At 45.9% G+C, this 14034-nt stretch overlaps 1 protein-coding gene across 2 annotated transcripts; it reads right to left on the bottom strand.

Annotated features, from left to right (window-relative positions):
• Positions 1-358: 358 nt before the first annotated feature.
• Positions 359-13593, bottom strand: LOC311341251 (equilibrative nucleoside transporter 2-like). 2 transcript variants are annotated; one of them, XM_084466148.1, is made up of 14 exons: positions 13522-13549; positions 12675-12806; positions 12152-12206; positions 11952-12033; positions 10495-10649; positions 10043-10182; positions 9024-9158; positions 8490-8587; positions 8190-8265; positions 7936-8045; positions 7484-7592; positions 6918-7003; positions 2619-2815; positions 359-1545 (listed from the first exon to the last, which is right to left on the bottom strand). In XM_084466148.1, exons 3-14 carry the CDS (start codon positions 12181-12183, stop codon positions 1434-1436), a joined length of 1332 nt encoding a protein of 443 aa, XP_084322274.1. In that variant the 5' UTR covers positions 12184-12206; positions 12675-12806; positions 13522-13549; the 3' UTR covers positions 359-1433. The 2 variants fall into 2 exon arrangements, with proteins under 2 accessions (XP_084322274.1, XP_084322273.1); XM_084466147.1 differs by lacking the exon at positions 12675-12806 and having other exon boundaries at positions 13522-13593.
• Positions 13594-14034: the final 441 nt, after the last annotated feature.

Raw genomic sequence — 14034 nt, 5'->3', positions numbered from 1 at the left:
GCTAGTACTGTTATGTTGAATTACGTCACCATGCCAACCTATCATAACTCCATCATCACAGTGCTGGGTTGTCATTGTATCGGCCCCAGAATAACTCATGTTCAGGCCTTCTGGGTGTGGGGAGGCAAGTTGTAGACTGACACCAGAGAAGCATGAGTGGGCCCCGTTTAGTCTGGTTCATTCCCTGCTCTACTGCTAGAGGGAGGCATGTGATACAACAGTTTAATGATCCTACACTTCAACACACTCTCTATGCCGTGTCCGTTTGCTACTACGAAAAGCGTAACAATATAGTAATACGTTCCACAAAAATGACAGATTTTTTTAAATGTTTTTTTCAATAGAAAAGCGATTCAAATGTTTTATTTTATTTAAAAAAAGTATCAAAATGATACAAAATTCACATAAATATCCAATAAAATGTTGAAAAAGTAAAAAAGGTATAAAAAAACATAGCATGCATGTTCATGACCGAAGTGCACAACTTGATCTTGAAGTTCAAGTCAAAGTCAGACATAACAGGCAGCAGTACTGAATTCACAAGAGGACTCCACCATACTGGCAGTTAGCCATCCGGAGCCACTCACATATATGTTCAACATTATTGGCAGCAGTGTTGGGCAAGTTACTTAAAAAAAGTAATTATTAAGGCAGTAGTTACTTCTCTAACTAAATTAGTTACTCAGTTACAAATTATAAAGGTAACGAGTTACTTTCAAGTGCATTTTTAAACCATCATTTTTAAACCATCACCCATCTTTAACGGAACTTAAAAATCATGTGCACGTCAAGTATTCTCTTTTGGATTATTTGGGCTTGCCATTACTGTTTCTCATTGACTCACTAGTGAACGGTCCTCAATTATATAGCGCTTTCATCCAAAGCGCTTTACAGTGTTGACTAACATTCACCCATTCATGCACACATTCACACACCGACAGCGGAGTCAACCACGCAGGGCGACAGCCAGCTGGTCAGGAGCAATTAGGGTGAGGCGTCTTGCTCAGGGACACCATGACACTCAGCTAGGAGGAGCCGGGGATCGAACCAGCAACCTTGTGGTTACCAGCCAACCCGCTCTACCTCCTGAGCTAATGCCGCTAATATCGTTGTGTGTCTGACTATTCTGTGTGCTTTTGAATGACAAATGAAAATGAATGAAAAAGCTTCAATCATAGTAACGTGATGCATTTTTTGGAAGCAACGGTAACAGCGTTATAATGATGGGAAGAGTAATCACTTAGATTACTTAAAAAAGAAATGCTGTTAGTAACGCCGTTATCTATAACGCCGTTATTCCCATCACTGATTGGAGGTGCTTTGAGCACAAACAAAATACGAGCAGTCCAATCAACCTTTGATCGTCTTTTTGCGCCCAAACATTGATGCACATGAAAATAAAAAGTAGTAAAGAGAAGAAGACGAATCCTTTACTAAACCAAGTAGCCAAGCAGAAAGGAGATGGAGGCCCCCAGAGAGAGACCCAGGGCCAGGAAGAACGTCATCAGGGCCCCTGCTGTCTCACAGTCTCTGGAACGCACCAACCTGAGAGAGAGAGAGAGCCAGAGAGATAGAGAGACAGTGAGAGAAAGAACATTTGCATGGCATACATGAATACTTCTGTTGACATGTAACTGTGCTTTTTAAATTCATTTATGTTTTAATAGAAAATGAAAGAATGGATTTATTTCCTATTTTACTACTGCGCTTTCAAAGTGAACTGAATTGTGAAGGAGACAGAGACAGAGCGACAGACACAGAGCGACAGACACAGAGCGACAGACACAGAGAGACAGAGAGACAGACACAGAGCGACAGACACAGAGAGACAGAGCGACAGACAGAGAGAGACAGAGAGACAGACACAGAGACAGAGAGACAGAGAGACAGACACAGAGAGACAGTCAGTGTGTTTACATGACACTGAAGAAAGTCAAATAATTGGGTTAGTCCAACTATGATTGGATTATTAAGATGCATGTATGCACCTTCGAGCTAAAAGTCGAGCTAAAATCGAATCGAATTGGGTTACTCATAGTCGAATTAAGACCCCTAGATAATTTGACTGTTAGTCGCATTAAGCGTGCATGTACGCATTGGGATTGGATCATGCATTCTGCGCATGCTCGAGATCTTTTCCGGGGGCCGCGAGCCGGAAATAGAAGGAGACGATAGTCGTGTTGTTGTCGCCGTCAGAAAATGAGAAACGATTTATTTATTTAAAAAGGTGGCACAGAAGATGGAGGAAGCCGGTGAATGTAGTTACCCCCTATAAGAATTGTATCCTCGGCCGTGGGAGTGCACATGGCATGCATTCAGTAAAGGTGGAAGCACAAAGGCAGTTGTTCAATTGCGGAGCATAGTCGAACTATGGCTTTAATCGGATTAAGCTGTGCATGTAAACGTACTGAGAGACAGACAGAGAGACAGAGAGACAGAGAGAGACACACACAGAGACAGAGACAGAGAGACAGACAGAGAGACAGAGAGACAGACAGAGAGAGAGAGAGAGAGAGAGAGAGAGAGAGAGAGAGAGAGAGAGAGAGACACACACACACAGAGACAGAGAGACAACTCATCCCAGGGCAGCGGGGAGCGGCTGAGCCTGTGGTACTCACTGGGGTGCGTAGGCTATGCAGAGGCTGGCCAGGTAGCCGTTGGAGAAGGCGAACAGCACCATGACCAGGACGAAGGCCCCGTCGTGGGGGAGCAGGACGGCCAGTCGCGAGTCGGGGATGTTACACACCATGAGGAGCGGAACGAAAAGCACACGGGAAACCACCACCACTGGGAAGAGACAGCTCTCCTTGGAAGGCTGTGTGAGGAGGAGGAGGAGGAGGAGGAGGAGAGGGAGGAGGAAGGGAGGAGGAACAGGGGGGGAGGAGAGGGAGGAGAGGGAGGGGCGAGGAGGAAGGGAGGAGGAACAGGGGGAGGAGGAGAGGGAGGAGGAGAGGAGGAAAGGGAGAGGGAGGAGGAGGAGGAGGAGAAAGAGGAGGAGGAGGAGGAGAGGGAGGAGGAGGGTGAGAGGGAGGGGGGAGGAGGAAGGGATGAGGAACAGGGGGAGAGGGAAGAGGAGGAGGAGAGGAGGAGAGGAGGAAAGGGAGAGGGTGAGGGGGAGGAGGTGGATAAGGAGACGGAGGAGGAGAAAGAGGAGAGGGAGGAGGAGGGGGAGGAGTAGGAGGAGGGAGGAGGAAAGGGATGAATTAGAAAGGGGCAAAGGTCTCCATATATGGTAAGGGCCTAAGATAAGAACTAAGATAAGTTCAAATCCGTATAATCAACTTCTCCATCTTTTTTGTTTCCTTTTTTCTAACACCTTAAGCAGCCCAACACTGGACCTTGAGCACACAAAGCATCTGGAAATGGGACATCAACTCTTGGTCCTTCAGACCCAGAGGAAAACCTGAACACAGGCCCTGTACCCCCCCACTGTGCCGCTGGCCTGTGCTCACACTGGGCAATCTCAACTGGGCCTGAGTGCGGTTGCCTCTTGTACATACGGTTGCGTATCCGTGCGTGTGCGCGTGTCGGCTTATCAGCATCTGTACCGTGGCCTGAGCACACCTCTCCGAAGTGTACTGAGGCCACGGAATTTAACTGTACTTTTTTTAAAATTTTATTTTCAGTTTTACATATGCAATGTATACAAACATATCAGTATACCAACAGTATAGAGACATAACAAAGTGTGGAGGATAAACCCCCCTACTCTATAACACCCCCCCCCCCCCCCCCCATTAAAAAAATAAAAATAAAAATAAATAAATAAATTAAAAATTAAATAAATTAAAAAAAAAGAGTCAGTGTTAAGGTCAATACAAACGATTACATTAAGTACTTGGAGTAAGAGATGTACCGATATGGTCTAAATATGGCTGCCAAATTTTCAAAAAGGTGTTATATCGTTTTCTGAGACAATAAGTGATTTTTTCCAGGGGAATGCAGCTATTCATCTCAACAGACCACCTGTCAATAAGAAGAGTGGAGTCAGATTTCCATGACACTGCAATGCACTTCTTAGCCACACATAGAGAAATTTCAATGAATTTGAGTTGTGCACTGTTTAGAGAACGACGAATACTTGTAAAGTTCCCCAATAAACAAAGTTGAGGGTCCACAGGAACATCAACTCCTGTGATCCTGGTTAAAGTGGAGCTTATATCATACCGAAAAGGCCTAACTTTCATACACAGCCAGGTACAATGCAAAAAGGAACCAACTTCAGTATGACATCTGAAGCACATTTCTGACAGGCTAGATTTGAATGAATGTAATTTTTCTGGGGTAAGGTATAGTTGATGTAGAATATTATAGTTAATCAATCTATACCGACAAGCTGTTTTGACATAATTCCATCCAAAACAGTTCATCAATTGTAACATTGAGATCTGACTCCCATTTCATTCTAGACTTATGCACCCCTGGTTTTGGGCCCTCATTCAACAACAGGCGATACATTTTAGAAATAAATTTATGCGTGTTCCCATCATAAAGAAATCTTTCAATATCATTCATGACAGGCAGAGTCATTTCGGGACCCAAATTAGCTCTCAGAAAGGATCTTAGTTGGAGATAACAGTAAAAGGTTTGATTGGGCAAGTTATATTTCCTCTTCAGGTGCTCAAATGACATGAAAAGTCCCTTGTCAAAGCAATTCTCCAAGTGTTGGATTCCTTAATGATACCATATGTCCAGAATCTTATTATCAAGAGTCATGGGTATAAGTTCATTTTGCTTTAAAGGTGTTTTAGGTGACAGTCCCACATTCAAACCAAGGCTTTTGTGAACCTCATACCAAGTTTTTATCAGATGCCTCAATATAGGGTTATCTGTCCTGTTGTGTACAGTTCTAGAATTATGCTTATAAATGAAGTCACTGTGGACCTTTTCTTTCAGGGGGTGCAGTCCGATTTGTGTCCAAGAGGGGGCGTCACTGCCCTCAAAAAGGGATGAGATGAACCATTTGAGCTGCCAAGTAGTAGTTTTATATACATATATATTATATATATTATAATAATATAATAAATATAATGTATAATATATGTATATATATATATATATTATAATTAATAATAAATAAATATATATATATATATATATGCAAAGTATTGTATCTAAGCTTTTTATTTACCAATAACTGGTGTATTTCTTTAGACTTTGAATGTTGAAACTCCTTTTCCAATTTCAAAATATCTGCTTCCAATTCTTCTATTTCTGCCTATATATCTCTTATACCTTTGGTATAAGAGATTTTTTTCAATTTTCTAATTTCCAGGGGTATCAGATGGGTTTCTTGTATAAAGGCAATGTCTATTTTCAGTTTCAGTTTTTCAACAAAAAAAAAAGAAACAATAACATCCCTCCCTTCCCACCCCGCCATGTCCCTGCCCGAACCTGGCACATAGCATCCCGTATTCATCTCGTAAGGAGCTACTGGGCAAATAACTAGAATATATTCCCACTAGCCCCCTCTCCGCGACTATAGTAACATGAATTATATGAATTATATGATACCGCGATATAAAGCAATTAAAGCAGTGAAAATATGAACAGTATCAACACCTCAGGCTGCGTGAACATGGCAGCAGTTCAAACTGGGCCATAGTAATATAGTGTATATAAAACAGAATGCAAAGGGGCCCCCGTGCTGCCAGCAGCTAGTTAGCTGCTTTGAACAAATAGTTGCCTCACCTCGACGCAACCGTGAGTTAAATGAAGAATGTCAGTGTGTGGATCTACTCCCCTTCTCGTACATTATTCCTTTCCAGGGACTTCGCCACCTCCTTCGGGTCAGCGAAAATCTTGGGCGCTCCGCCGTCTCGGGGGTAAACATAGAGCCTGGCCGGGTATCGCATCGTGTGTGTTTTATTCCTTCGTCGCGCAGGGTCTGCTGCACTTCTCTGAAGGCACGGCGCTGAGCCATGACCTCGCTGGTGTAATCCGGGAAGATAAGGACCTTGCCTCCCTTGTACTCCATGGACTGTTGTCTGCCGAGGCGAAGAATCAAGTCCTTCTCCTGAAAGCGATGGATGCGCGCCAGGATGACACGCGGTCTGGCGCCGGCGGCCGGCTTCGGCTGGAGAGAGCGGTGCGCCCGGTCGATTTTGACTGGATGCGGAAAGTGTTCGTCACCGAGCAGTTTGGGGATTAATCTGGAGACGAATTCAGTGGGTCTACCTTCCTCCTCACCTTCTTGTATCCCCACAATTTTGATGTTGTGCCTCCGAGAGCGGGCCTCCAGGTCAAGCACCTTGGTATGAAGCTGAGTGTTGCGTCCCGCCAGCTCAGTGCATTTAGCTTCAAGTGCTATCATGCGGACGTCAAGGTCGCTAGTAGCTTGCTCCTGGTTAGCCACGCGGGCTTGCAGTTCGGCCTGCGAAGCTGCGAGTGACTGAAACTTGGCCTCAAAGGCATCGAAACGTTCATTTATGCAGCGCAGGACTGACTCTGACACCTCTTTGCACAGCTCCTTACACATATCGTAAGTTTTATCTGGAGGCATGTCCGACCTGGTGGGAGAATCGCTAGCAGGGTTGCAGCTATCGATGGTACTAGCTCCAGCTCCGGTAGCTTGGCTGTGGGTGGATTTGGCTTTGCTGGAGACGTTTGGTTTCGGCATTTTTTTTTGATAGGGTTTTTGTTTGATAGGGTTCTTAGGGAGGTATATACACACACACTTGCGGTCTATGGGCAGAAATGACGCGGTATAATGATGATTTTGTAAGTAGCGGAGAGGAGCACTGTCTAAACACGTCTACATCCTTCGCATGCCGAGAGCCCCTCCGAATTGAACTGTACTCGAGTACGGACGGAGTGCTCACACTAGCCAAACGATCTAGACTTTAGGGGGCAACGGTACAGACGGCCCAGTAGTGTGAGTGCGCCCTCAGACAGACAGCCAGGCCCCTCACACTCACCCACTGCACCACAGACGGGACAATGCGGCCCACCAGGTCCAGACTGTTGAACACGATGAAGCAGCAGACGCAGGTGAACACCTTGTCTGTGAGGGACGAGAGCACAGCAGCGCGTTGACAACTCGATGTCTGACCAACAAAAAGTCAAATAGATAACTGAAAGCATTTAGTATTTAGTTATTTAGTTAGCCATCGTTTTTTAGCTCATATTGATGCAAAAGAATTGCGGTGCTACGCTAGGAGAGTATTATAGGACAGACCTAATCATGCACATCAGAGCTACCCAAAGACTATCATTCTCACCAGCCAATCATCAGCCTATTCTGTGAGCATGATTGAAATGAAACAACAATTAATACTAATTATTTTAGGTGTGTGACGAGATGATCTTTCTTATACAGGCTCTCAACACAATTGACAAAAACGGACGACAGCTAGTTTTGAAGGCACTGACAGTGTAATCCTTAAAGAGCGTGACATCATTATAGCATTAGTAGTTAACGATGTATATAACAACAACAAAACGGGCCTTAAAACCCAAAGAGCCGCCTCCCGCCTCCTCTCACCCCATCCAGCTGAGCCGCTGTAGACTGTCCTCACTCGGACCGTGACCACGGGGAAAACAGAGAGGGTCACGGCAAAGATGCACGTCACACAGGCCGCCATCACCCAGATCTGGAGGGGTGGAAACAGCCTCTTAGACCCTACAACAGGGTGGGGGGGGTCACCTACCACCAGGGGCCCACGGCCCTCACCATGCGGGCCGTTGAATTATACAATAACGTCTGCGGTGGAGAACAATAGTGCCAGAAGTATCTGAATTCTAACAACTTTGCTAATACCATTTTTAATCGCTCGATTGTACGTACAAAAACTGAGCGACAAGAAAAGTGGAAAAGTTATATTTAAATGACGTCATCTTAAAACGGTGTGCAGTGAGTAGAATCTAATACTTCCAAGGTCCAAAAATGCTCATTTACAGTCTTGGTTTAGCGATAAACCACAACCAAGGAGGCACCTTTTTGAAGACGGCAAAGACAGAGGATCTCTGCTGCTGCGTCTCTGGCTGCCCGGGGCCCTGGAGGCCCTGAGACTCTGGGTCTTTGGACTTGTTGAGGAACTCTTGGTCTGCAGAACACAACACAGTGGTCCAGTCGGTGATCCAGCAGCTCAGACCTCACGGACTGAGTTAGTTAGACCTTAATCTGAGAACATCCGTTAGAAAGTGCAGACAAATACAAACACGACGTCCAGAACAAACGTGAGACCCACCCAGGCGTTCAATGGGCATCTTCTCAATGGGCTGATTACCCGTCTCATCTCGGGTGAGATAAAAACGAGCGAATTCCTGTTGACAAAAACAATTTGCAATGATTGAGGTGTGCAGGAGAGAAACACACGACAACAAACACAAGCTGTAAATGACCAACGCCATTTAGACACATGCCCACACATAGATACACACATCTATAGATCTGAGCCAGAGGTCCACTGACGTTTAAGAGTTTAGTTTTAAAGCAGACGTCCACGTGTAGCGTGCTCCGTGTGTCCTCTGACACGAGGCCCACTCACCAGGTGGGGCAGCAGGGTGTAGCAGACCAGGATGGCTGACATGGCCACGCACGGGGTGATGAAGTACCCCAGGGCGGCGGTTCTGGTGTCTGCGGTACCTACAGCGTGCAGTGGAGGGACAGACACGTAAGCGAGTGACATGGCTGGAATGACTTCACAGCAACGACGCAGCAAAGACTTGACTGATCTTTAGTCATCTTTATAGAGCACGGGAGAGTTGATCCATTCAGTCAAAACGATACGCAAACAATGACACCAGAGACAGACCAGCAGGGCGGTGTTAGAACCTCAGCCTAATCTGTGATCTGACTGGAACAGTTCTGGAGGTGAGCGTCCACCAGGGTGAGCGGTGAAACTGTTTGAACACTTTGAGTGCAGCTTTGAGGGTGAGAATCAACCCCCCCCCCCCCCCCCCCCCCCAAGCCAGTGTCAGGCTAGGTCGGCTCCAGAGCTCATCTCCGTCGGTTGTGTTTTAGCCGCTTTGATCCAATAATTGATAATAACAATGAGCCTTAAAGGGGGGGGGGTACTCACCCAGAATAGACAACAGCATAGCGAGAGCGGCGAAGATCCCGGCCAGCCCCTGGCCGCTCATGAACAGCGTGCTGTAGCGGGGGGGCAGCTGCCCCACCAGGCCGAACAGACTGCCCTGGAGCACGGCGTTGAAGGCTGCGGACACACAACCCCTCGTCAGGACGCACAGCCCCTCGTGAAAGACACACGTCAGACACACATCGGATGGACACACAACCCCTCGTCAGGTAACACACAACCGACACACATCAGTGGGCCTGTAGCGATAAAGCAATAAATCAATTAATCGCATGATCAATTTCAAGGAGCTCGATAGTTTTTCTGGCCGCGATAATTTCCATTTGCATGTGTGTCTCTCTCTAGGATGAGAGAGACTCTGGGATGACCAGAGTCCTCACTCCGGAGCATCGGTCTCGACAGACCCCCTCTCGCTTCCTTGGCGTAATGAGGGGTTAACCCTCGAGCCGTGTCAGTCACTGGTCAGCCGCATGTCTCTGTGTGGGGAGGCGGGGCCCTGGCGTTACAGAGTCCGTCTTCCTAATAGACATTCTCTGACAGAGTGCAGCATGAGAGCCCTCTGGGTTCAAACCGAATGACCGTGGTGAACCTGTGCGAGCCGGTATGTCGCATTTGTTGTAAAACGGTAGCAACTAAACGCGCCAACACAACAAACACGCATCTGCACCTAAAGCATAATCATGCAATGCTGTTTCCCCAGCTGCGAAAAAAAGTCAGTGCACAAAAACCACACAACCCCTGGTCAGGACACACAACGACCACACAACCCCTGTCAGGAGACCACGCAAACTCAGCATGGAGTCTAGATGTTGCGCCATCACGAGGGGCTCACACACACACAGACACACACACACAGCACTACCACTATAAAATGTTTTCAGGGGTCTCTAGCTCAGGGCCCCCGGGCCCCTGGGAACGGCCCCTGCACACGTGTTTACTCCAACGGGAACCGTCGACCAGCGGCGCCGGGCTGGGCTCTCCTTTAAAGTGATGACTCTCACCGTTGATGAACCAGATGGTCGCCATGGTGATGGAGAAGAAGGTGTCCGGGTCCATCTGGACCCTGACCAGAGCCGCCGTGAGGGAGAAGAGCAGCAGGATGGCGACCATGCTGACCGCCACGCGGACCCGCTCTCGCACCCTGCACAACGAGAGGCAAACGGGGCGTCGGGACGGCGGGGGGGTTTGGGGTTTGATTGGTGGTCTAACAGGATCTTAACACCACTAGGATTGGTAAAATCGGAATAAAACCAGCGCACCCATTTACATTCTCAGTGTCTTGGTTTGCGATGCACCAAGTGCTTTAAAGCAGCGCGTTTGAAGGGCTGTGCAACATCTTTTCCTGTGTATATCTTGCTCTTTTGGGCTCATGATGATTTGGTGCAGAGACACGAAGAGGAGATGAAGGGATGGAGGGATGAATACGGCCAACTGTAGGTGGTGCTCAGCTCACCACTGGTACAGGAAGGAGTTGAGCAGGGTGAACAGCAGCAGGGGCAGCATGGCCAGCAAGGTCATCCAGCTGTCGAACTTGTAGGCCTTAGGGCGGGCCCCCTGGGTGCCGTTCTGTGTCACGTTCTGCGTCGCGTCCAGGCGCTCGTTGAAGTACTGCAGGCCACAAACCACGGCCCACGGAATCATTCACAAGTACTTTCATCAGACCGTAACCGTGGGCAGTGTCGGGAAGGATGCTTTTAAAATGTATCCAGTGACATAATACAGAATACATGCCCAAAAATGTAATTACTCAATCTGAGTATTGTATTCTGAATACTTGGATTACTTCCACATTGATTTGTATTGCAAAGAACGTTCAATCATAGGACAAAAAGGTCTGGGGGCGGGGTAATGCGGTAAAGAATAAAAAGGGGGGGAAAGCGCCGGTGAAAGTAAACAATCCTAATTGATTGAATTTATTTAGCGCTTTTTTTCTTCTGGAAACTCAAAGTGCTTACAGTGACGGGGGGGACCTCACTAACCACCACCAGTGTGTAGCACCCACTTGGGTGATGCACGGCAGCCAAGCAACGCCAGAACGCTCACCACACACCAGCTTGAGGTGCAGAGTGAGGGAATTAATTTAGAAGACAGTTTTGTTCATTTTTGAATTGTAAAATAAATAAAATAATTTTTTGAAGTTGCGAGTTTTTGAAATTATTGGAAGCGAGTCAAGCTGACCTTGCCTGCTGTACCCACGGCCCAAAATAAAGAACAGCCGAGACAATATCCTTAATTCAAACATGTAGTTTAATTTGGCCTCAATTGGCTACGGATGCGAACTTGGAATGAACTTGGAACGCGCAACAGGGATTTCTAAAGGTTACTGTACAGTGGCGGAGACTGCAGGAGCTGAAACATCACTACGGTAGAGCTAAGAAGGTTCTTGTTCAGACCAACCTTACCAACGAACGACACATGAAATGTTAAGGTAGAACTTAAAGAAGAGGTTACGAATACCGGCGCTTTTGCGCATGGTAAGGCTATGTGCGCTGTGCCAACTTTTTTATGAGATAGAGAGACCCCCTTAAAGATGAAAAGATAATTCAAACCCTTCGCCGGCAATTTAGCCTACTATCGAGTTCACTCACCGTGTGCCTATTGCTTTACAGCATTTCCACCCTCTCCATCAATCAACATATTTTTAGGCTTCAGTGAACTATGCTATTGCTTTTATAAATAAATAAACAGTTCAAGTTAGGCATGGCGTGATACGGATCTCTGTAAACTGATTGGACGTCATAGCAGTTATGTATATACCCATTATACAACAGTTAGGAACCGATCAGATCGCTTGATTTAAGCCACCCGTTTTATAATAATAAATATTAGAATATATTTGAATATTAATATTAATAAACATTTTGGGCAAAATTCAAAGCCATAGTACTAATGAGGTTGTGTGATGTTTACCTTAGACGCTGTCATAAAGAAGTTCCATGGCAGCAAAGAGCCAAGACCCAAGATGAAGACTATGATGGCTGTGGCCTGCCCCCTGGTGGACACAAGGGAACAACTGGTCAGCAAAACACGACCGCTTCATAAGGGGTTAGGCAGATGAACAATAAAACACTTATTGAGACGGTAAAGAATCCTTAAAGCAGAACACTCACCGGTCCACTGGGGAGTTCTTCTGACTCGACATCTCTGTCCCGGCTCTTTAAACTCCTATATAGGAGGGTTTAGGAGAAACAAATATTAACTATTAATCAATTCATGATCGATGAAATTTATCAAATTAATTTGGCAGATTGCCATTTATGTTTATGGTGCTACGTTATGAATTAAACTAAATTGAGTTGTCTACCATCTACTTCACGAAAATGCATATTTGCAGAAACAATCAAATATTCATATTAATATTTTAATGTATACTATAAATGGTTTGAAACGTATACAACAAGTTAGAAGTCTCGGTTTTTCCAGCATCATATACCTAATCTGATTAATAATACTTCTTAATGTTGTATCCATCATTTAATAGGGATGGTGATGATGACGTCACACCATGTGAACAATTTCAGGAGCGCAGCCCTAGGACTCTAGTGTTGTTTTAACATATTTAAATCCTACTTTATGTCCAATTACCTTAAGATTTAGTCCTACAATATTCCACAATAGTTGTACAATAGTTACCTCAATAATCCAACAGCGCCACACTAGTTCCACTCCAAACAGGTGTGAACGCGGGCCGGTTCGCTAGAGAGCGCCATTGTTCCAGATCCTGATCTGAACTGGTTCAAGAAGCAACTCGTTGCCTTCCTAACACTGAACGACGACAACAGTTAATTAAAAACGCGCATATCCTTAAGCTTCTGGCTTCTTAGGTTTCCAAATTTGTAAAATGGTGTTGATGTAAAGCCCCCACAGACGGGAGATACACCCACCCAGTTCCCACCCAGTTCCAGCAGGGACTGAACCTCCGGATGTGTCTCTGAATGAACCGCGTGTTAACGTCTCTCCGACTCATACTTTCCCGGAATCATGACATCAGAGGACCTCCAGCGCGTTTCAGACCATGCGCTCGACTGATCGCGAGTTGTCAGTTATATCAAAGTTATTTACCTATAAGTTAGCAATTTAGCTTTAATAAAGCCCAATCAAGTTATTGATCAGGCCAATAATTCATTTAAATAAGGTGATCATATCGGAGTACAAGACTAATAGGCCTACATTTGAATACATATAGGCCTACTCCACACAAAAGTACATTGACCTGGCTTACACGAGGTAGACCTCTACTGATAAACGCAATATAAACCTCCTCGTCACTAGTAGTAGTAACCTTGATACCAGTGATGTCCATTCAAAAGTGGAGCAAAGCGCGCGTAAAGTTAGTTAGAGGGACTTTCGGTTTCTCGAAAACGCCATCTATAAGACGCTTTAAAGTTTCGTGAAGGCTTACGTTTGTCTCTTAATAATATTGAAAAAACCCAAAACGAATACTAATACTATTTTTTGTACTAATAGGAAGAGTTGTTACCTGCTCAGTAGGCTGTCCCGCAGTGCCTATCCACATGCAGCGTCCCGCCGAGCCCTGGTGGACTGGTGGACCCGCGCGTCAAAGGAGGCAGGTCTTCAGAAGAGGAAATGCGTTGGCGGCAAAGTGTCCTTTTTCTTCAAAGCTAGTGCAGGCAGCCTCGGGGACGGGTACACCCACGGCAAAGACCCCACACAAACAATACTCAGATATTAATATTCTTGGTTAGGCAACTTGTGGACATTGATATGATTGAGTCTGTAACCCATTATATAGAACCTTGAACATAAAAAGACCCCCGTATTAATAGGTGTGCTCCAATGTGGACTGACTGCATGAACAAAGTCGGCACGGCAGGCTCAATCAATCTCCAAAATGCCAGGAAATGCGAGTAGGACGCAAACCTGGTGTATGGCAACACCAGTGACATTAAAATGCCTACTACAGACCCAGGTGTTTTAGGTAGGGTTGAAGTCTTCTCTCCGGATCTTCCCCATCCAAGGAGGTAATGCTCTC

This window comes from Micromesistius poutassou, assembly GCF_964030765.1.
Source record: "Micromesistius poutassou genome assembly, chromosome: 3".
NCBI classification, from domain to species: domain Eukaryota; kingdom Metazoa; phylum Chordata; class Actinopteri; order Gadiformes; family Gadidae; genus Micromesistius; species Micromesistius poutassou.
This window is presented reverse-complemented; position numbering and strand designations above follow the sequence as displayed.